Source organism: Podarcis pityusensis (genome assembly GCF_964106645.2).
Source record: "Podarcis pityusensis genome assembly, chromosome: 13".
Taxonomy (NCBI): domain Eukaryota; kingdom Metazoa; phylum Chordata; class Lepidosauria; order Squamata; family Lacertidae; genus Podarcis; species Podarcis pityusensis.
Genome location: NC_138038.1, coordinates 46,487,944 through 46,509,700, shown reverse-complemented (window position 1 = coordinate 46,509,700; position 21,757 = coordinate 46,487,944). Strand labels below are relative to the sequence as shown.

The window sequence follows — 21,757 nt, the reverse complement described above, 5'->3', positions numbered from 1 at the left end:
CTTCATTCACTGAATGCATGTCTAAATCAGGGAATGGAGGAAAGGTTGAGAGCCACACCGTGCAAAAGCACAATTGAACCAGTGAACAACAACCAGCAATTGAATAAGATACTTTCTTCCCCATCCATTTCTTCACTCTTGATCCTGGTTTTGTGGCCATGAATGCTAGAGAAACAATGGTGGTCTTGGCCAACATGCAAGAAACAGCCACTGAGAAAATGATTCCAAATGTTGGTTGTCGGAGAAGGCAGGTCACATTCCCAGGTTGGCCAATGAATAGCAAAGAGGAGAGGAAGCAGAGCAGGAGGGAGACCAGGAGAATGTAGGTGAGGTCCCGGTTGTTTGCTTTTACAATGGAGGTATCTTTATGCTTAATGAAGGTAGCAAACACTAAGGTTGTGATGAAAGAAAAAGAAGCTGTAACTGAAGCTAAGCCTTTTCCTAGAGGTTCTTCATAAGACAAAAAAATTATGATTTTGGGGTTGCACTGACTTCTGTTCTTGCTTGGATACTGATCTTCTGGGCATTTGAAACAGTCTTCCGTATCTGTAAAAGGGGTTGAGGTGGGGGAATTCCAAATTAGTGGCAATTCATTGGATATAGCAAAATATTTTCACCCTTTGTTATGGAAAGATGACATGACCTACCAGTTTGGTTTGAAATCTTCCCATCTGGACATGGAGCACAATCATAGCAGCAAAATTTTTCACCCTCCTTCCTTTTTTTCTGATGACCAGGGTGGCAATATTCATTACACACAGAAACGGGAACAACCTGTGCATATACATTTTTTTTTTTTTTTAAAGAATTAATTATATTGAAAAGATATATTTCTCACTTACTGATGAAGTATCATAACAATAGAGACAGCCGTGCAGCACATTCAAATGAAATGAAATAATCTATGATATACAGATGCAGGATGTTTGTGCCAGTGTAACTTGTTTTATTTACAGTAATAAGTATTCTGTTTCCCCTCTGCCATTGGTTTATGTGAAATTGTAATTATCATGGCAGATCTCATAGATGTGCCTCTAGGTAAGTTGCCTGAAAATGTTCAGAACAATACATGCAGGAATGACAAAATCATGATGAACGTAATACAGATTGAAGCTTTTGTTCATATCATGATTGCCATCAAGGTGACCTTAAAGGTCAGAGGAAGTTACTATGATCTGGCAGAACTTGAATAGCCAATATTTCTGTAAAAATCCTCCCCATTCAATCCTGATTCTACTTTATTCCAGCCTGCCATGACTGAGTGCGTCTTTACTAGTAGTAGAATTGCCATAATGCCCCTTTTGAACTTGCAACACATAGAGTTGTTTTTATTTGATTCCAGTGGTCTTGCTAATGTGGTTTGATTTTATATTATGCACTGATTATTTTTCTATGATATCTTGTAAACCACTTAGAGACTATTGTAGTTAAGTGGAATATGAATTGTATTTTAAAGAGCAGAAACAAAGACCTCACACTGGTGTCAGATAGTAACTCAGACCAGTGAGACACTAATGTTGAAACGTAGCACCAGCAGTTCCCTAGAATTTCAGGCAGGGTTTTTCCTCAGTCATTCCTGGAGATGCTAAAGACTGAACATGGGACCCTTTGCATGGAGAACATATGCGCTACAATTGAGCTCCAACTCTTTCACATGTAACATGCAAAGACACTGTGACAAATCATATATTGTTGAATTGGAAAGGACCCTAAGAGACCATATGGGTCATCTAGTACAATCCAATTTCTGCTGAAGTGAGATGGTGGTGTACATTTCATTGTTGAGATACTGCGTTACAAGAGCAAAGAAATGGGACAAAGGAGGCAGACAGACAAGACAGCTCACGAAGATAATGTTGTCAGGAAGACACAATCTTTGTGTAATGGTGTGTGCCAATCCGAACATTTTATATGGTTTATTATGGTAGATCATGACATCCATGTAGTTGGCATAATGTGATGTACAGAAAGACACCCTTTGTGAAATGTATTGATAATGCCATTAGTCTTAATGTCAAATGGAGTCTAGAAGACATGGCAGCATAATACCCACCCACCCAAGAGTGAAGGGGGGGAGGGCATAAAAAGGGTCATAGATCCCTCCAAGCTCCTTCCCAAGCTGGATGAGTGCTAACTAGATTTTGGGGAGGGCGTTGAAGATTCTTTGACCCTTCCAGAGCCCTTACACCTCCTTCCCATAACTGGGCAGGTTCTTACTAGGAGCCTACTCTGCTTTGACCTGGTTTGGGAGGAACTCTTTGTGCTGCCCTGAAACCTCCTCTGGTTTCTGAATGTGAAAGGAAAAATTGAATTCACTCTAGAGTTTCAGGTGCCATTGCAACATCAAGTAATGGAGAAAATATACTCCTTATATCTTAATTCAATACAATGGGCTCTCCAAGAAAGACCCAGAATCAATACCTCATTAAAACATCTGTGCCATACAATTTTATTCTCACTAATGGTAATTCCTTTCTTATCAGCAACATGTGGAGCAACACTTCCAACTTTTATTCTCTGAAAGGAATTGTTGGGGAAGGTGATCAAGTTCATGATGTCAAATCCACCGCTTATTTCCCATTGATCATTAAAGGAAATGGTTTCTCCAGCTGAATTGTTAAATGAGATGCCTTGAAGAAAGTGGTGGAGCTATTTCAAAAGTAAAAGGAAAGAAATCAAGACAAAATAGCAGCATGCTGAAGATTTCAGAATGCCATTCATTGCAAGTTTCAGTTTTGGAAGGAAATGTAAGCCCAATTTTTGAAATGAGAAAGATGTTGAATATCTTCCTTATTTATTCCAGGAGGACAAAAAATAATGTATTCTGACCATGTAGCCATCAGTCATTGAAATAAGAAGAGTTTGTTGAGAAGAAATTACCTGCCAAGGCTGCAGAGACTGAAGTTTGACACTGTTACCAACTGCCTTTGATTTATGTTTGGATCCAGCCAAGACCATGGCATGCAAAGCATGAGCCAAAGCATAAACAGCATTATAGATACTGTAGCTGTGTCCAGTCATGTGCATTTCAAAAAGACCTGCAGGGAGATTCTCCAGCCTCTCCTCTCCAGTACAAGTATCATCATCCATCACAGGCATACCTGGATCTAGAAAGGAACAATCAAATGCTTGCTCCCAGAAATTTTGGAGGAAACCATCTCTTTCCGTCCTAGTAGGGATTATATTCTGAAGAAATTCCCTGAAACCTGGAACCTCTTTTGTGTGAATAGCAAATGAAATGGTACCCTGGAACATCTGGAAATCCCATCCTCTTGTACCACCAGTTAATATAAAATCTGTCTGGGTTGTCACAATCCACACCTTTCCAAATAATGGGTTTTTTGTATTTCCTGAATCTTGTGAATGCATAAAAGTTCTCAGCCGTAAAATTCTTAAAGATTCTCCATACATGATAACTGTACTAGCTTTACAATCTGGGAAAGATATATGAATTTCACTGGAATCATAAAACTGATTTATTAAATCCTCCATAAGATTTCCTTTGGGGATTCTTTTGGTGAAAGCTGAACAGATTCCATGTCTGAAAATCAATGGCTCCAGTATTTTTAGGAATTGCTCTCCACTGTTATCATCCACAACAAAGAGCCCAACCCAGGTCCACCTAAAATGATGAAGTAACCATATAATTCCAATATACTGAAGGTTTTCGTTTGGGACCATGCGGTAAACGGAGGGAACTTCCACTATTTTGGTCTCATCTATGGTATATGAGCCATATGTAAGCTGTAAGAAAACACAGATAAGAGGTAAATATTTAGAGGTACTCTAAATATTTCAGAGGTAAGTTAGGAGTACTCTAAATATTTCAGAAGGCACTTATTAGGAACTTCTGCATGACAAAATATATTTTTCAAAAGAATTTTTGACTTTTTCTGGCTGAAATTTCTCAAGTTATGGAAACGTTCATTATATATGAAAATACAAATATACACTATATCCCCAAGTCTTTCTTCTTAACCATCACATTATTACAAGTTGTAAAATCAGAAAGATATAATATTACCACCAGCAGCCATGCACATATCCTACCTGTGGTATCTTATATAGACCTAAGACATCCATCAAATGGAATGAAGTGTCAGAGCTAAGTCCTCCAATGACAGCTAATAGGTTTTTCTCTGTGGCACATTTGTAGTTGGGGAGAAACCTATGTGACTTGAAGATCTGATCCAGTGCAGCGCGAAAGGTCATCCTTGCATCATAATAGGTGTCAGAGATGTGGAAACCAAGTGTCACATTAGGTAGTATTTTGGGATTCTTGTTGATTTCATTTATGGCAAACACCAAGGCTAGCACATGCTGGTAGAACTTGGTAACAACACTGTCAGTAGTATTACTCTCATTAATTCAGAAGATGAGTCGGAAATGCATGAATTCTTTATGCTATAAACCTAGTCATACCTGTGTGTAACTGAGTTGAGTTTATTTACAGCAAAAGCCAAGGGATATACATATTGCCAGAACTTGGTCACTATCCTGACAATAGACATTTTTTTCTAATTCCAATTATGTATCTACAATTCATGAAACTGTTATGCTGTAATCCCACTTATCTACATGAGCACTCAAATCTCACAGGAATGGGAATATATTTTACATTTGCTCCTGATTCCCCACAGCCAACTATCACTCTTCTTGCCAGCCAAACCTTTGCCTGTGCTTTGTCATATATAACATATGCATTTTTAAAAAATCTGTAATGCATAGTGCCTTGTCATGTCCTGAGAAAAATATATCGAGATATTTAATCTCTCTTTCCAGTGCACAAGGAATAAACATAGAGGTTACTTCTTAATGTTTTATAACTCCCCATTAAAAAATATTTACAGCAACCATATTTTCTCTAAATACATGCAATTTAAACGGTTCAGATAAGAGGATGCTTACTGTGGGATGTCAAAGAGGTTCTGAGTAGGATGTTCCTTGAACCAAACTTCATGGAAAAAGTAAAAGAAAAGAGAAGTAATCTCACCAATGAGGAGACCACCTGGCTGGTACCATTCATGTGGTATAGGCAGCGGATCACCTGTGAGACATTTCAGGGGACCTACTTTGGGCACAATGGAAGACAAAAGAAGCAGCAGTAATGTTTTTCCTAGCATGCTTTCCTCAAAGCTTCTTTCTACATATAAATTGCCCTGCACCTATTTCCTTACATAGAGCTTATAAAAGGCAACAGAGAAAAAATGTCAGAGACAGCGTTGCTTGCCTCTTGCATTTAATCCAAATTTCCCATAGCACACGTGTTCATTTATAATCTCTTTCAGACTTGCTTGCTGACTGTTTTCTCCTACCCTTTTGAAAGTCTCTGGAGCTTTGACCACCTGAGCAAATGATAGTGCTGTAGGTAATTGTGTGTTTATGAGGGGAAATTAACATTTTATACCCCGTTTTTGGCATCAAGCGGAACTAAGAAATCAAAGGGAAAGGCTGTGTTGAGAATGTCTGTAGTATTTTATGCAAAACACCAGAACACACAACTTTGATATAATTTATTATAAATATACAGTGGTGCCTCGGGTTAAGAACTTAATTTGTTTTGGAGGTTCTTTCTTAACCTGAAGCACCACTTTAGCTAATGGTGCCTCCCGCTGCTGCCACCGCACGGTTTCTGTTCTCATCCTGAAGCAAAGTTCTTAACCTAAGGTACTATTTCTGGGTTAGCAGAGTCTGTAACATGAAGTGTTTGTAACATGAAGCATCTGTAACCTAAAGTACCACTGTATCCTTTATTTTAGGCTTCCTTAAAATGTTGCCATTACATCATGTGATGTGACATTGGTAAAATCTCATTGCCACTTTTTTATAGAGCATGGGTAGGCAAACGAAGGTCTGGATCCGGTCCAATCACCTTCTAAATCCGGCCGACGTGTTTTTACATGAGTAGAATGTGTCCTTTTATTTAAAATGCATCTCTGCATTATTTGTGGGGCCTGCCTGGTGTTTTTACATGAGTAGAATGTGTTCTTTTATTTAAAATGCATCTCTGGGTTATTTGTGGGGCATCGGAATTTGTTCATTATTTCTTTTTCAAAATATAGTCTGGCCCCCCACATGGTCTGAGGGACAGTGGACTAGCCCCCTGCTGAAAATGACAATCTTTTTTCCTCCCAGTTCTCATTTCCCCATCAGAGTGGTGTTTTGACCTATCAGGTACATCAGGATGAATGATGTCCAATGGGGCCATTGTGTGCATATCATGTTCATATACAGTCGTACCTTGGGTTACATATGCTTCAGGTTACATATGCTTCAGGTTACAGACTCCACTAACCCAGAAATAATACCTCGGGTTATGAACTTTGCTTCAGGATGAGAACAGAAATCGTGTTCCGGCGGCGCGGCAGCAGCAGAAGGCCCCATTAGCTAAAGTGGTGCTTCAGGTTAAGAACAGTTTCAAGTTAAGAATGGACCTCCAGAATGAATTAAGTACTTAACCCGAGGTACCACTGTACCCAAGCAGCATGCAGTGAAGGTGGAGGAGATTTCTTGATGCATGATGACAGCATGTGGTTGGCAGCAGGCTTAGGTAATGGGAGAATTGAAATGCTCCCATTAAGCCACCTCACCATCCCAGCCTCATTGGTTTTGGTTTCTATAGTTATTATTTTTACTAAATACAACTTGTTGCACATCTTTCTTGTCTTGGGTCTTCTTGGGTGTTGATAGATGTATATTGTTTCCACATTAGACCATATCCTTACACTCTTTCAAGTGTGGTGCAACTTAAAGGGGAAATGGTAATGCCCTGGGAGACCAGGGCTTTGACCCCTGCTCAGCCTGAACCCCGTCAGAGACCTTGATCCAGTCATCATCATCATTATTCCATCACCATCCTTTTATTTGTATGCCGCCTTTCCACAGTTAAAACAATGTTCAAGGCAGCTTACAATATGAAAAGATTTACATAATTACAAACATAGCAAAGTAGTCATAAAAAGAAATAAAAGACATCAAAAACTTCATAACCAAACTGAACAATTTCCACATAAAAATAAAGATACAAAAAATTAATAGGAATAATAGCAAAACCTCCCGACGAAACTTTTCCCCAAGTACCCCAGTCCTTGCTGGGCAGCAGCAGCAGTACTTATGAAGACTGGCAGGCCGCTCCGTGGACCAGGTGGAGAGAGGCAGGAAGGTGGCCCTTAGGCTCCCAGTCAGTGTGAGTCTTACCTTGCTCACAGCTGGGGGAGAGTAGAACAATGTACTCCACTTTAAACAAGAAATGTGGGTTATAAATGTAATTACAAAATAGAAGCCACTTCCTCGGATTTACTTAACCTTTTCCTTCCAGTCTGCAAGAGCAGTAAAGAGAGTCACCAAAGGAAAAAGGACGCCTTAATGATCGTTTCTGTGCCTCCTAGGCAATTACCTATATTCTGCATTTTAAAAACTTTTTCTCTTTTTTAAGGGAGGAAGGGTGGTCTGACCTTAAATAGAGAATTGTAAGACATGTTCATGGAGAATCAGTACCCTATTTGGTGTAAAAGGTAAAAAGTAAAGGAACCTGGGTGTATAAGTCCAGTTGAATTTGACTGTGGTGCTCACCTCCACTTTCAGGCCCAGGGTGCCGGCGTTTGTCCACAGACAGCTTTCCCAGTCATGTGTCCAGATGACTATGCGCTTCTGGCACGGAAACACTGTTTACCTTCCTGCCGTAGAGGTACTATTTATCTGCAATTGCTGGTAATGCTGGGACCAAGCAATGGGAGTTCACCCCGTCACACACATGCCCTCTTTTTTCTGAAATCATTTTTATTTGATATTACAAATGTAAATTAATTACAATACCAAATACATATCCATAAAATGAGATTTCTCTGAATGTCGACACTTCCCCCCATGCCTGATGGGTCCTATTGTCAACATTTCCAACTGCATATTATTTCATAGTCTTTGTTTTGTATCTATCCATATTCTCCATAGTATTTGTTACATTACAAGTGAGATTAAAATCCTGCTAATATTTTTATCTGCTTACAGTTGTCTCCTAAATAAGTTATGAACTTTTCCAATTAATTCTTGAATTTCTTGTCTTCTTTGTTTATGAGTTTTCCAGTCAGTTTTGCCATTTCAGTGTAGTCTTACAGCTTAGCTTGCCATTCCTCTCTAGTAGGTAAACCACAAACCCTCTGGAGCTTTATGATTGCAAAGTCAACATATTAGTTGTACAACATAAAAAAACCAGAAAATAATTGTTCTTGCATTTGAAACCAAATACATCATCCCATGTTGTGCCAAAATACTTGACCATCAAGCAAAGCAGTATGACTGGAGAAAAGAGGACAAATTCCTCAATGTTGTCTCCTCATTATCTGCTCCCTGCTGTTCAGTTCAGGCCTCAGCAAAATGATGTAGCACTTAGGGGAAAAGATGCATCCCAGTAACACAGCACTGGACGTCAGGATGGAGAAGATCTCCACAGCCACCATGCCTTTCCCTCTGGTGCTCAGGTAAGTTGGAACAAAGGACAACCAAACACTGCAAAATGCCAACATGCTGAATGTAATGAACTTTGCTTCATTAAAACTGTCAGGTAACTTGCGGGCCAGGAAGGCCGCGATGAAGCTGCTGATAGCCAGGAGACCCATGTAGCCCAGGACACAATAGAACATGGTGACAGACCCTTCATTACACAGAACAATGATTTCTTCATTCACTGAATGCATGTCTAAATCAGGGAATGGGGGGAAGGTTGAGAGCCACACCGTGCAAAAACACAATTGAACCAGTGAACAACAACCAGCAATTGAATAAGATACTTTCTTCCCCATCCATTTCTTCACTCTTGATCCTGGTTTTGTGGCCATGAATGCTAGAGAAACAATGGTGGTCTTGGCCAACATGCAAGAAACAGCCACTGAGAAAATGATTCCAAATGTTGGTTGTCGGAGAAGGCAGGTCACATTCCCAGGTTGGCCAATGAATAGCAAAGAGGAGAGGAAGCAGAGCAGGAGGGAGACCAGGAGGATGTAGGTGAGGTCCCGGTTGTTTGCTTTTACAATGGGGGTATCTTTATGCTTAATGAAGGTAGCAAACACTAAGGTTGTGATGAAAGAAAAAGAAGCCGTAACTGAAGCTAAGCCTTTTCCTAGAGGTTCTTCATAAGACAAAAAAAATTATGATTTTGGGGTTGCACTGACTTCTGTTCTTGCTTGGATACTGATCTTCTGGGCATTTGAAACAGTCTTCCGTATCTGTAAAAGGGGTTGAGGTGGGGGAATTCCAAATTAGTGGCAATTCATTGGATATAGCAAAATATTTTCACCCTTTGTTATGGAAAGATGACATGACCTACCAGTTTGGTTTGAAATCTTCCCATCTGGACATGGAGCACAATCATAGCAGCAAAATTTTTCACCCTCCTTCCTTTTTTTCTGATGACCAGGGTGGCAATATTCATTACACACAGAAAGAGGAACCACCTGTCCATATACATTTTTAGTTTTTTTGTTTTTTAAATACTTAGTTATATTGAAAAGATATATTTCTCAGTTACTGATGAAGTATCATAACAATAGAGACAGCCATGAGCACATTCAAATGAAACGAAATAATCTATGATATATAGATGCAGGATGTTTGTGCCAGTGTAACTTGTTTTATTTACAGTAATAAGTATTCTGTTTCCCCTCTGCCATTGGTTTATGTGAAATTGTAATTATCATGGCAGATCTCATAGATGTGCCTCTAGGTAAGTTGCCTGAAAATGTTCAGAAGAATACATGCAGGAATGACAAAATAATGATGAATGTAATACAGTTTGAAGGTTTTGTTCTTATCGTGATTGTTATCAAGGTGACCTTAAAGGTCAGAGGAAGTTACTATGATCTGGCAGAACTTGAATAGCCAATATTTTCATAAACATCACCCCCACATTCATTCCCAATTCTGCTTTATTCCAGCCTGCCATGACTGAGTGCGTCTTTACTACTTGTAGAATTTTTATGATGCCCCTTTTGAACTTCCAGTGTTGTTCTTGTTTGATTCCAGTGGTCTTGCTAATGTGGTTTGATTTTATAGCACACACTGATGATTTTTGTATGATATCTTTATAAACCACTTAGAAACTATTGTAATTAAGTGGAATATGAATTGTTTTTTAAAGAGCAGAAACACAGAAGACCTTACACTAGTGTCAAATAGTAACTCAGACCATTGAGACAGTGATGTTGAAATGTAGCACCAGCAATTCCCTAGAATTTCAGGCAGTCATTCCTGGAGATCCTAAAGACTGAACATGGGACCCTTTGCATGGAATACATATGCTCTACAATTGAGCTCCAACTCTTTCACGTGTAACATGCAAAGACACTATAATGAGTTGTTGAATTGAAATGGACCTTAAGAGCCCACATGGTTCATCTAGTACAATCCAATTTCTGCTGAAGTGATATGGTGGTGTACATTTCATTGTTAAGGTACTGCACTACAAGAGCAAAGAAATGGGTCAAAAGAGGCAAACAGGCAAGACAGCTCACTAAGATAATGTTGTCAGGAAGACACAATCTTTGTGTAGTGGTGTGTGCCAATCCAAACATTTTCTATGGTTTATTTTGGTAGATCATGACATCCATGTAGCTGGCATAATGTGATGTACTAAAAGACACCCTTTGTGAAATGTATTGATAATTCCATTAGTCTTAATGTCAAATGGAGCCCAGAAGACATGGCAGCATAATACCCACCCACCCAAGAGTGAAGGAGGGGAAACAGCATCAACAGTGTCATAGGTCCCTCCCAGCTCCTTCCCAAGCTGGGCAATTGCTAACTGGGAGCCTCCTCTGCTTTGTGCCCAGTGTGGGAGGAACTGTTTGTGCTGCCCTGAAACCACCTCTGGTTTCTGAATGTGAAAGGAAAAATTGAATTCACGCTAGAGTTTCAAGTGCCATTGCCATGTCGGGTTATGGAGAAAAGATTACTCCTGACTTCATAGTTCAACACAATGGGTTCTCCAGTATAGACGTAGAATCAATACCTCATTAAAATATCCATGCCACACAATTTTATGCTCACTAATGGTAATTTCTTTCCTATCAGCAACATGTGGAGCAACACTTCCAACTTTTACTCTCTGAAAGGAATTGTTGGGAAAGGTGACCAGGTTCATGATGTCAAATCCACCACGCATTTCCCATTGATCATTAAAGGACATGGTTTCTCCAGCTGAATTGTTAAATGAGATGCCTTGAAGAAAATGGTGGAGCTATTTGCAAAAAGAGAAGGAAATCAAAAAAGAAAAACAGCATGCTTAAGATTTCAGAATGGCCTTCGTTTCAAATTTCATTCATAGAAAGGAACTGTAAACGCTGTTTTCAAAACAAGAATATGTGTACCATTTTCATTATTTATCCAAGCAGGACAAAAACTAATGTATTATCACCCTGTATAAGTATGTACATTGAAATATGAAGCATTTGTTGGGGAAACATTACCTGCCAAGGCTGCAGAGACTGAAGTTCGACACTGTTACCAACTACCTTTGATTTAGGTTTGGATCTACCAAAGTCCATGGCATGCAAAGCATGAGCCAAAGCATAAACAGCATTATAGATACTGTAGCTGTGTCCAGTCATGTGAATTTCAAAAAGACCTGCAGGGAGATTCTCCAGCCTCTCCTCTCCAGTACAAGTATCATCATCCATCACAGGCATACCTGGATCTGGAAATGAACAATCAAATGCTTGCTCCCAGAAATTTTGGAGGAAACCATCTCTTTCCGTCCTAGTAGGGATTATATTCTGAAGAAATTCCCTGAAACCTGGAACATCGTTTGTGTGAATGGCAAATGAAATGGCACCCTGGAATATCTGAAAATCCCATCCTCTTGCTGCACCTGTTAATATAAAATCTGTTTGGGTTGTCACAATCCACACCTTTCCAAATAATGGGTTTTTTTGTATTTCCTGAATCTTGTGAATATATAAAAACTCTCAGATGCAAAATTATTAAAGATTCTCCATACATGATAATTGTACGAGCTTTACAATCTTGGGAAGACAAATTAATTGAACTAGAATCAAAAAACTGATTTATGAAATCTTCCATATGAGCTTCTTGTGGGATTCTTTTGGTGAAGGCTGAACAGATTCCATTTCCGGAAAACAATGACTCCAGTATTTTTAGGAATTGCTCTCCACTGTTATCATCCACAACAAAGAGCCCAATCCAGGTCCACCTAAAATGCTGAAGTAACAATATAATTCCCATATACTCAATGTTTTCGTCTGGGATCATGTGGTAAAAGGGAAGAACTTCCATTATTTTGGTCTCTTCTATGGTAAATGAGCCATATGTAAGCTGTAAGAAAATATATACATACTGTGTAGATAAGTTAGGAGTAGGGTCTTTGTCATTAGGGTCTTTTTCTGGTCTTTGAAATTCAAGCAAATTCAATATCACTAGTTATTTCTTCTGAACCATCACATTATTCCTAGTTGTAAATACAGAAATATATATTCCCACCAGCCCCCATGCACATATCGTACCTGTGGTATCTTATATAGAGCTAAGACATCCATCAAATGGAAAGAAGTGTCAGAGCCCAGTCCTCCAATGACGGCTAGGAGGTTTTTCTCTGTGGTACATTTGTAGTTTGGAAAAAACCTATGGGACTTGAAGATCAGATCCAGTGTGGTGCGATAGGTCATCCTTGCATCATAATAGGTGTCACATATGTGGAAACCAAGTGTCACATTAGGCAGTATTTTGGGATTCTTGTTGAGCTCATTTATGGCAAACACCAGAGCCAGAACATGCTGGTAAAACTTGGTAATGATTCTGCCAATAACATGACTTTCATTAATTCACAAAATGAATCTACAATGCAGGAATAAATAATGCTATAAACCTTGTAGTTTCTGTGGTTGTAGCTTCCGGGTTGGTGCCTCCGGTAATGGCGGAATTCCTCTGATCGGGAGGAATTTGCTCCGTGGGAATTTGGGTCCGGCCACCACGGTGAAGGCGGAGACCCGTAAAAAATCACAGGAGGGAGAAGCCTGTGAGCGTGGGATTCGGCGGGCACCCTTTGCACCTCCCCTACTCGCGGGGAACCCGGTTTCGGGGGTCCGGAGCAACGTGGGGTGAGCGGCGCGGTGCTTCGAATCGTCTGCTTCTTCCACGGAGCGAAGCCGCATAGCTGTTGCCGGAGAGCGCTGACTTTTTCCTGTGGACAATTTGACTTCAAAGTAATTACCCGTGAGTAGAGCTGAAGCAGGAGAATTGGATTTTTAAACGTTTAATTTGGTACTGTAACGGGGAGGCTTAATACAGGAAGTCCGCCTTCCCCCTTTTGTAAATAGACTGAAGCAATGAGGCTGCAAGCTGAAGTCTTGGAAAGCCTTTTGTAAAAGACTAAATTTCCATCGGTAAAGAACTTAACCCCCCCCCCTTGCAGGCAGGAGAAGAGGGGGGGAAGTTGTGGACTGAGTATGCTTGCAGGAGAGAGCGAAGAGAGCTAAAATACCGCCGCTCTGACCCTGGAAACGGGCTGCTAGCAGGACTGACGTCTTTTGGAATGTTCATTGACAGCGTTTAGAACGTTCATTGACAGCTAGCTAAACAAGAGAAATACATTGTTTCTACTATCTCTGGCTGCTTTTAAAAAGGAGTAAAGTAACTGAAAATTGAAACTAACTTTGGATTGTTTGAACTATGTTTAAAAGAGGACATTATTGATTAATACAAAATAACATAAATAGAAACTGTTTCCCCCTAGTGGAAACCTTTGAAACTGGTTGCTTTACAAGAGTTGGGCTAGGGGAATTTCCAGCTGCAAGATAAAAAACTGTGAGACTTTGGGACTGACCTTGAATCTTTTAAGTGTTATGGCAAATGGAAAGGAAAAAACAGATCAGCCAACTGCTGAAAAAACATCAAGGTCTGGGAGGACTTGGCAGCAACCCAGAAGAGGCTCAACACCAGGCCTCCCTGCTTCCTCTGCTGCTGCTTCTGCATCAGTACAATCAAAACCAAGAGGAATGTCGACAGAAGAGGTTTTAGCGGCTGCATTAGGTAAGATAAATGATTCATTGGAACAGCTTAATAAGAAAGTGGATGTTGCAACGGAAAGTATAAACAATCTGGGACAAAATGTGAAGAATACCAATACAGAAACTATCCAGAAATTGATACAGGAATCTACTCTGATACGGCAGACTGTGGAGGAAGCCAGGGAGAAAGCCGTTGCTGCTGAATGTAAAGTAACACAACTGGAGAGAGAGAGAGAGTCCCAGCCCTACAGAGGCAACTTGATGAACATAAGTTGACACTTGCTATGATTGAACTTAAAGAAAAACAGAGGATTATCTGAGGATTAGAGCCCTACCTGAATTGGAGAAGGAACACTTGATAGACTTTCTTACACAGGAATTTGCTGACTTTTGGGACTTGGACTTGGGTCAAGAAGAGTTTAGAATTGTGAGGGCCTTCAGACTTGGAAGAGGAGGGAAAAAAGAGAAGAATAGAATAAGAGACTGCTTGATCACCCTTCGAACTAAAGAAGAGAGAGATAGAATCTTGGGTTGGCACTACCAGAAGAACCTAGAAGTACAACAGTCAAGAGTGGAAATTTTTAAAGACATCCCGAAATATCTTTTGGATCTTAGGCCCAACTACGGAGATATTGTTGCCCTGCTGAGAAGGAATAAAATCATCTTTAGGTGGGAGTTTCCCCAAGGTCCATCTTTCAGTTTCAAAGGAAGGAAAATAAAAATAAGATCAGTAGAAGATAAAGCGAAGTTTTTGTACAAATACGAAGAAGATCTGCAGAAGGGACTTGGAAAAGAGCCAAGAGCATCGGATAGAAGATCACCAGATAGAGGACTAGAGCAGAGAGCATCGGATAGAAGATCACCAAACAGGGGAATATTGGATATATCAGCATTATCCTTTGGATTGGATCTCCCAGTGAACGTGTCACCATTACTACCAACAGAAGAAGAGCAAGCATTGGGTGCAGTTGGAGGAACATCAGCGTAATTACATGATGGCATTGCAGGTTTCGAGCTGGAATGTGAATGGATTAAATTCCCCAGAAAAAAGGCGGAGAGTCTTTCATTTATTGAAAAAAGAACATTTGGACTTGATTTGTTTACAAGAAACACATGTGATAAGGCTACACAGGAAGATATTGAGTAATAAAAGACTGGGCCAAGAATTTATCTCATCAGATAAAGTTAAAAAAAGAGGAGTGGTCCTTTATGCAAAGGAGAGCCTATCACTGAAATTCATATTCAAAGATGACCAAGGAAGATTTGTTGCAATTGAAATTCAATCACAAGGAGAGAAATTCTTGATTGTAGGTATTTATGCACCAAATGAAGGAAAATCGGAATTCTTTAAGAAGCTACATGAGACTCTGATGGATTACATGGACTATAATATGATCTTGATGGGAGATATGAATGGAGTGGTGTCTACAAATATGGACAAGGCACAGAGACAGGTAGTCACCAAAGATGGTAGACTACCAAAAACCTTTTTTGACATGACTGAAAATATGGACTTAGTTGACATTTGGAGAATGAAGAACCCTCTAGGAAGAGAGGGAACTTTCTTCTCTGAGGCTAAAATGACATGGACAAGATTTGACCAAATCTGGGTAACCAGGGGATTGGCTCCGAAGATCAGCAAAGTGGAGATTTGTGCCAAAACTTGTTCTGACCATAATGCGGTGAAGATGGAAATAAAATTGACGCCAATTGGTTCCTTTAGATGGAGGATGAACGATACTTTGTTCAGGAATGAAGAGGTGACCAAGAAGGCCCAAAAAACTCTAAGAGACTATTTTGAGATAAACATGAATACTACAGTGGAAAAAAGAGTAAATTGGGACGCAAGCAAAGCGGTTATGAGAGGATTCCTAATACAACAGAATGCAATTAAGAAGAGAACTCAGAATGAAAAAAAGGATAAAATCCTGGGGAAGATAAAGGAAGGAGAGAAGAAAACTGAGAGCAAAACCAAAGTCACAGGAGATTCTGAAAGAGATAAAATTATATCAAGTACAATACACGAAGCTGATGAATCAGGAAATAGAATGGAAGATTAAACAGATGAGGCAAAAGACATTTGAATCAGCAAATAAGTGTGGAAAATTGTTGGCCTGGCAAATGAAAAAAAGACAAAAACTCAATACTATTACGAATTTGGAAGTGGAAGGAAAGAATATACAGAACCCAGTGGAGATCAGGAAGTGTTTCCAGAGGTATTTCAAACAACTTTATACACAGGAGAAGCAGAAAGAAATGGACATTGATCGATTTTTGAAAATAAATGGACTACACAAAATCTCTCAGGAAAAACAGCTAATGTTGAATTACAAAATAACGGATCAGGAGGTGGAAGCGGCCATCCAGAACATGCAATTAGGTAAATCTCCAGGACCAGATGGTTTGACTTCAAGATATTACAGATCCTTGAAAGAATGGTTAATACAACCATTGAAGGAAGTCAGCAATGAAATATTGGAAGGGAGAAAGGCACCAGAGTCGTGGAAGGAAGCTTACATTACACTTATACTGAAAACAGAGACTGAAAAGACACAGCTCAAGAACTACCGCCCCATATCGCTGCTTAATTTGGATTACAAAATTTTTGCAGATATTTTGGCTAAAAGATTAAAGAAGGTGTTAGTAGAAGAAATTCATAAAGACCAAGCGGGCTTTCTCCGGGGCAGACATTTGTCTGACAACATGAGGAATATAATTAATATTCTAGAAAAACTTCAAGTGAATATCAATACTAAGGCAGTCTTGATATTTGTGGACGCAGAGAAAGCCTTTGACAACATTTCTTGGAGCTTTATGAAGAAGAATCTACAGGGGATGGGGGTAGGTCAAGGTTTTGAAAATGGTATAGGTGCAATTTATTCAGAACAAAAGGCAAAATTAATTGTGAACAATGTAGTGACAGAAGAGTTTAAGATTGAGAAAGGGACACGACAAGGTTGCCCAATTTCTCCATTGCTCTTTATATCGGTCCTTAAGGTTTTGTTAAATATGATCAGAAAGGACCAAGAGGTTAAAGGTATACAAGTGGGAGCTAAACAGTACAAACTGAAAGCATTTGCTGATGACTTAGTATTGACTTTACAGGAGCCAGAATCTAGTACTAAAAGGGTATTGGAACTGATTCAAGAATTCGGACAGGTAGCAGGTTTTAAGTTGAACAAGATGAAAACTAAGGTTTTAGAGAAAAACTTAACTGTGAATGAGAGAGAGAAGTTTCAGGAGGACACAGGACTAACATTGGTTAAGAAAGTGAAATATTTAGGGGTTAACATGACTGCTAAAAATGTGAATTTATTTAAGGATAATTATGAAAAATGTTGGATTGAAGTGAAAAAGGATTTAGAAATATGGACAAATTTGAAGTTATCATTGTTTTTTTTTAGTTTTTTTTTATAATATTTATTATTTTTCCAGAAACTTAAACACTAAAAAAAAGACAATGCAAAACATTAAATTAACAAAACAAAACAAAAACAATAAAATAAATCAAACAGTTTCATTATCCCATCTTTCACTCACATATTTCCGCGACCTCCTCACACCTCCCTCTTTGTATTCCACTTCTGATAATTATTTCAGCAATTCCTTTCCATCTTCCTCTGCTTTCTATCCTTTAATTATCTTAACAAATTCTAACCTTATTTTTTCCTTTAATGCTCTATTAACCTATCTATACTTAATTCCTTATAACATTTCTACTAAAGCCATATAACTTCATTCCAACATTTTTCTAACATTCATTAATTTTACAATATTTCTGTAAATAGTCTTTAAACTTTTTCCAATCTTCTTCCACCGACTCTTCTCCCTGGTCTCAGATTCTGTCAGTCATTTCCGCCAGTTCCATATAGTCCAACTTCATCTGCCATTCTTCCAAAGTGGGTAAATCTTGTGTCTTCCAATATTTCGCGATGAGTATTCTTGCTGCTGTTGTTGCATACATAAAAAAGGTTCTATCCTTCTTTGGCACCAATTGGCCAACCATGCCCAGGAGAAAGGCCTCTGGTTTCTTAAGGAAGGTATATTTAAATACCTTTTTCATTTCATTATAAATCATCTCCCAGAATGTCTTAATCCTTGGGCATGTCCACCAAAGATGAAAGAATGTACCTTCAGTCTCATTACATTTCCAACATTTATTGTCGGGCAAATGGTAAATTTTTGCAAGCTTAACTGGTGTCATGTACCACCTGTAAATCATTTTCATTAAATTTTCTCTTAGGGCATTACATGCCGTAAATTTCATACCTGTGGTCCATAACTGTTCCCAGTCAGCCATCATTATGTTATGTCCAACATCTTGTGCGATTTAATCATAGCTGACTTCACCGTTTCATCCTGAGTGTTCCAGGATAAAAACTCAATATGGAGGCCAAATGGCCAAAATATTGGGAAATTCTGGAACAAGATGGAGACACATTAAAATTTCAGAGCTTTGAAAAATTGAAAAACAGAGTGCGAGATTGGCTCCATTATTATCAAATGGAGGCATACAATCTGGACAAAAAAGTTGGTTTCCAGGTGGAAAAATCAAAATTGGAAACAGAATTGTTAGATCCAAAAATCAAGAATTTGTCAAGAATGTATAACTTGCTGTTGAAATGGAACACTCAGTATGAAATGGTGAAATCAGCTATGATTAAATGGGCACAAGATGTTGGACATAACATAATGATGGCTGACTGGGAACAGTTATGGACCACAGGTATGAAATTCACGGCATGTAATGTCCTAAGAGAAAATTTAATGAAAATGATTTATAGGTGGTACATGACACCAGTCAAGCTTGCAAAAATTTATTATTTGCCCGACAATAAATGTTGGAAATGTAATGAGACTGAAGGTACATTCTTTCATCTTTGGTGGACATGCCCAAAGATTAAGACATTCTGGGAGATGATCTATAAAGAAATGAAAAAGGTATTTAAATATACCTTTCTGAAGAAACCAGAGGCCTTTCTCCTGGGCACGGTTGGCCAATTGGTGTCAAAGAAGGATAGAACTTTTTTTATGTATGCAACAACAGCAGCAAGAATACTCACCGCGAAGTATTGGAAGACACAAGATTTACCCACCCGGGAAGAATGGCAGATGAAGTTGATGGACTATATGGAATTGGCGGAAATGACTGGCAGAATCCAAGACCAGGGAGAAGAGTCGGTGGAAGAAGACTGGAAAAAGTTTAAAGACTATTTACAGAAATACTGTAAAATTAATGAATGTTAGAAAAATTGTGGAATGAAGTTATATGGCTTTAGTAGAAATGTTATAAGGAATTAAGTATAAATAGATTAATAGAGTATTAAAGGGAAAAATAAGGTTAGAATCTGTTAAGATAATTAAAGGATAGAAAGCAGAGGAAGATGGAAAGGAATTGCTGAAACAATTAACAGAAGTGGAATACAAAAAGGGAGGTGTGAGGAGGTCATTGAAATAAGTGAATGAAAGATAAGATATTGAAATTGTTTGATGTGTTTTAAACTGTTTTTGTTTTGTTTTGTTTTGTTTTGTTTTGTTTTGTTTTGTTTTGTTAGTTTAATGTGTTATGTAGTGTTTTTGTATTGTATTGTATTGTATTGTTCTTTTTTTTGTAGTGTTTAAATTGTTGGAAAAATAATAAATATTATTTTCACATATGTGGAAACCAAGTGTCACATTAGGCAGTATTTTGGGATTTTTGTTGATGTCATTTATGGCAAACACCAGAGCCAGAACATGCTGGTAAAACTTGGTAATTATTCTGCCAATAACATGACTTTCATTAATTCACAAAATGAATCTACAATGCAGGAATAAATAATGCTATAAACCTTGTAGTTTCTGTGTCAACAGAATTAAGTTTATTTACAGCAAAAGCCAAGAGAAATCCATCTTGCTAGAACTTGTTCACCACACTGAGAATAGAATCATTTTTCTAATTCAGAAGATATACCTATTATTCTATAATACCATTACATGAGCAATTGAATCTTACAGGAGTGGAAATATCTTTTCCAATTTCTCCTGATTCCCTACAGACATCTGTTACGATTTTCACCAAACTTTATTTATATTTTGTTACATATAACATATGTGTTTTTCATCTATAATGCCTAGTGTCTTTAGCAACACTGTGATATCTTTAAAATAATATAACAATATGCTCCACCTCTATCCCAGTGCACAAGATATATACATAATGATGATTTCTTTTACTGTTTTTATATTTCCCCATTCACAAATCTTTACAGCATTGGATACTACCCCATATATCCTATACATTTATAAAAAATATACAACTTAACAGATTTGGCTAAGACAATCCTTACTGTGGAATGTCAAAGTGATTCTGGGAAGGGTGTTCTTTGAACAGAATTTCATGGAAGAAGTAGATCATCTGAGAAGTAATCCCACCAATGAGGAAACCACCTGGCTGGTACCATTCATGTGGTATAGGTAGAGGATCACCTGTGTGACATTTCATGAGACCTACTTTGGACACAGTAGAAGGCAGAAGAAGAAGAAACATTGTTTTTCCTAACATGCTTTCCTCAAAGTTTCTCTCTAAATATAACGTAAGCTGTCCTGCACCTATTTCCTTCTAACCAGCTTTGACAAGACAATGGGAGAAAATTGTCGGAGATGTCCTTGCTGGCCTCTTGTGTTTAATCCCAACTTCCCATAGCACAGGCGTTCATTTATCATCACTTTCAGACTTGCTTACTGACTGTTTTTTACTAACCTTTTGAAAGTCTCTGGAGCTTTGACCACATGAGCAAATGATAGTGCTGTGGATAACTGTGTGTGTGTGGGGGGGGGGATTACTCTCTCAGTGTTTTGATACTAATTGACCCTTCTGGTAGGCAACATGTTGGATCATGTCTTCCATTTGTGAGCAGAAGTCTTCTCTGGTCCCTAAGAAAATAAGATAGGGGAACTTGACTCCAGATTTGCATGATCAAAAATATAATGCCTGACTGAACAATTAGCTTTTCATATAAATCAAAAAGTCTTATTTATACCTCATCTATGGCTAATTATTACATTTAATAATGTCTGTATGTATGCTATTTCTGGATACTGTACTGAAATAAGCATATATTTGTGCTTTAACTGTAAGTGAATTGATGTTCTTTAGTCAATATACAACAACAGAGTATTTTTTAAGATTAGAATTTTTATGGGATGCCACGTGAGGAATTTATCTCTGCAGGACTGATGGGGTGTGTGTGGAGTTTTTCTATATATGCATTCCCACCTCTGCACCAATTGAGGTAGATATGTAGCTATGTGAATGCACTCCAATCTTAAGTTTTAATGTTGTAAATTTCTTTTTATGTTGTAAACTGCTACAGATTACATTGTATGGTTTTAGATGAAAGTTTCCTTTTATTCTCTGTTGTCTGTTGTAAAGGTCTTTCGCCTATGTACAATAAAATGGATTGATTGATTAAAATGGTGAATGTTGGGGTGGGAGTTAATATCCAAGGTGATAAAACTCTGGCTGTAGACATATCTGCACCAAATGAAGAGAAATCTATATTTTATGAAGGACTTATGGATAGGTTGATGGACTTTTCATATGAAAATTGATGCTTTATGGAAAACTGGAATAGAGACAGACCTTCAGAGAAAAATATTAAAAATTTCCAGGGTAAACCACCTAATTTTTTCTTTGAAATAATGGATAATATGAAAATTGCTGACATCCAGAGATATAAAAATGGAAATGCAAAGCAATT

At 38.4% G+C, this 21,757-nt stretch overlaps 1 protein-coding gene and 1 long non-coding RNA gene across 2 annotated transcripts; both read right to left on the bottom strand.

The window, feature by feature from the left end:
• Window positions 1–246: 246 nt before the first annotated feature.
• Window positions 247–4,120, bottom strand: LOC308460244. Its single transcript, XR_013978519.1, has 4 exons — window positions 4,051–4,120; window positions 2,881–3,107; window positions 648–774; window positions 247–546 (listed from the first exon to the last, which is right to left on the bottom strand). It is a non-coding gene; the product is annotated as an uncharacterized lncRNA (long non-coding RNA).
• Window positions 4,121–9,143: 5,023 nt separating this feature from the next.
• On the bottom strand, window positions 9,144–12,610 carry LOC308460935 (vomeronasal type-2 receptor 116-like; the record flags this gene model as incomplete). Its single annotated transcript, XM_080977473.1, has 5 exons — window positions 12,513–12,610; window positions 12,347–12,397; window positions 11,460–11,686; window positions 11,003–11,230; window positions 9,144–9,221 (listed from the first exon to the last, which is right to left on the bottom strand). The coding sequence occupies exons 2-5, from the start codon at window positions 12,378–12,380 to the stop codon at window positions 9,144–9,146; spliced, it is 567 nt and encodes a 188-aa protein (XP_080833599.1). The 5' UTR covers window positions 12,381–12,397; window positions 12,513–12,610.
• Between the last annotated feature and the right edge of the window lie 9,147 nt (window positions 12,611–21,757).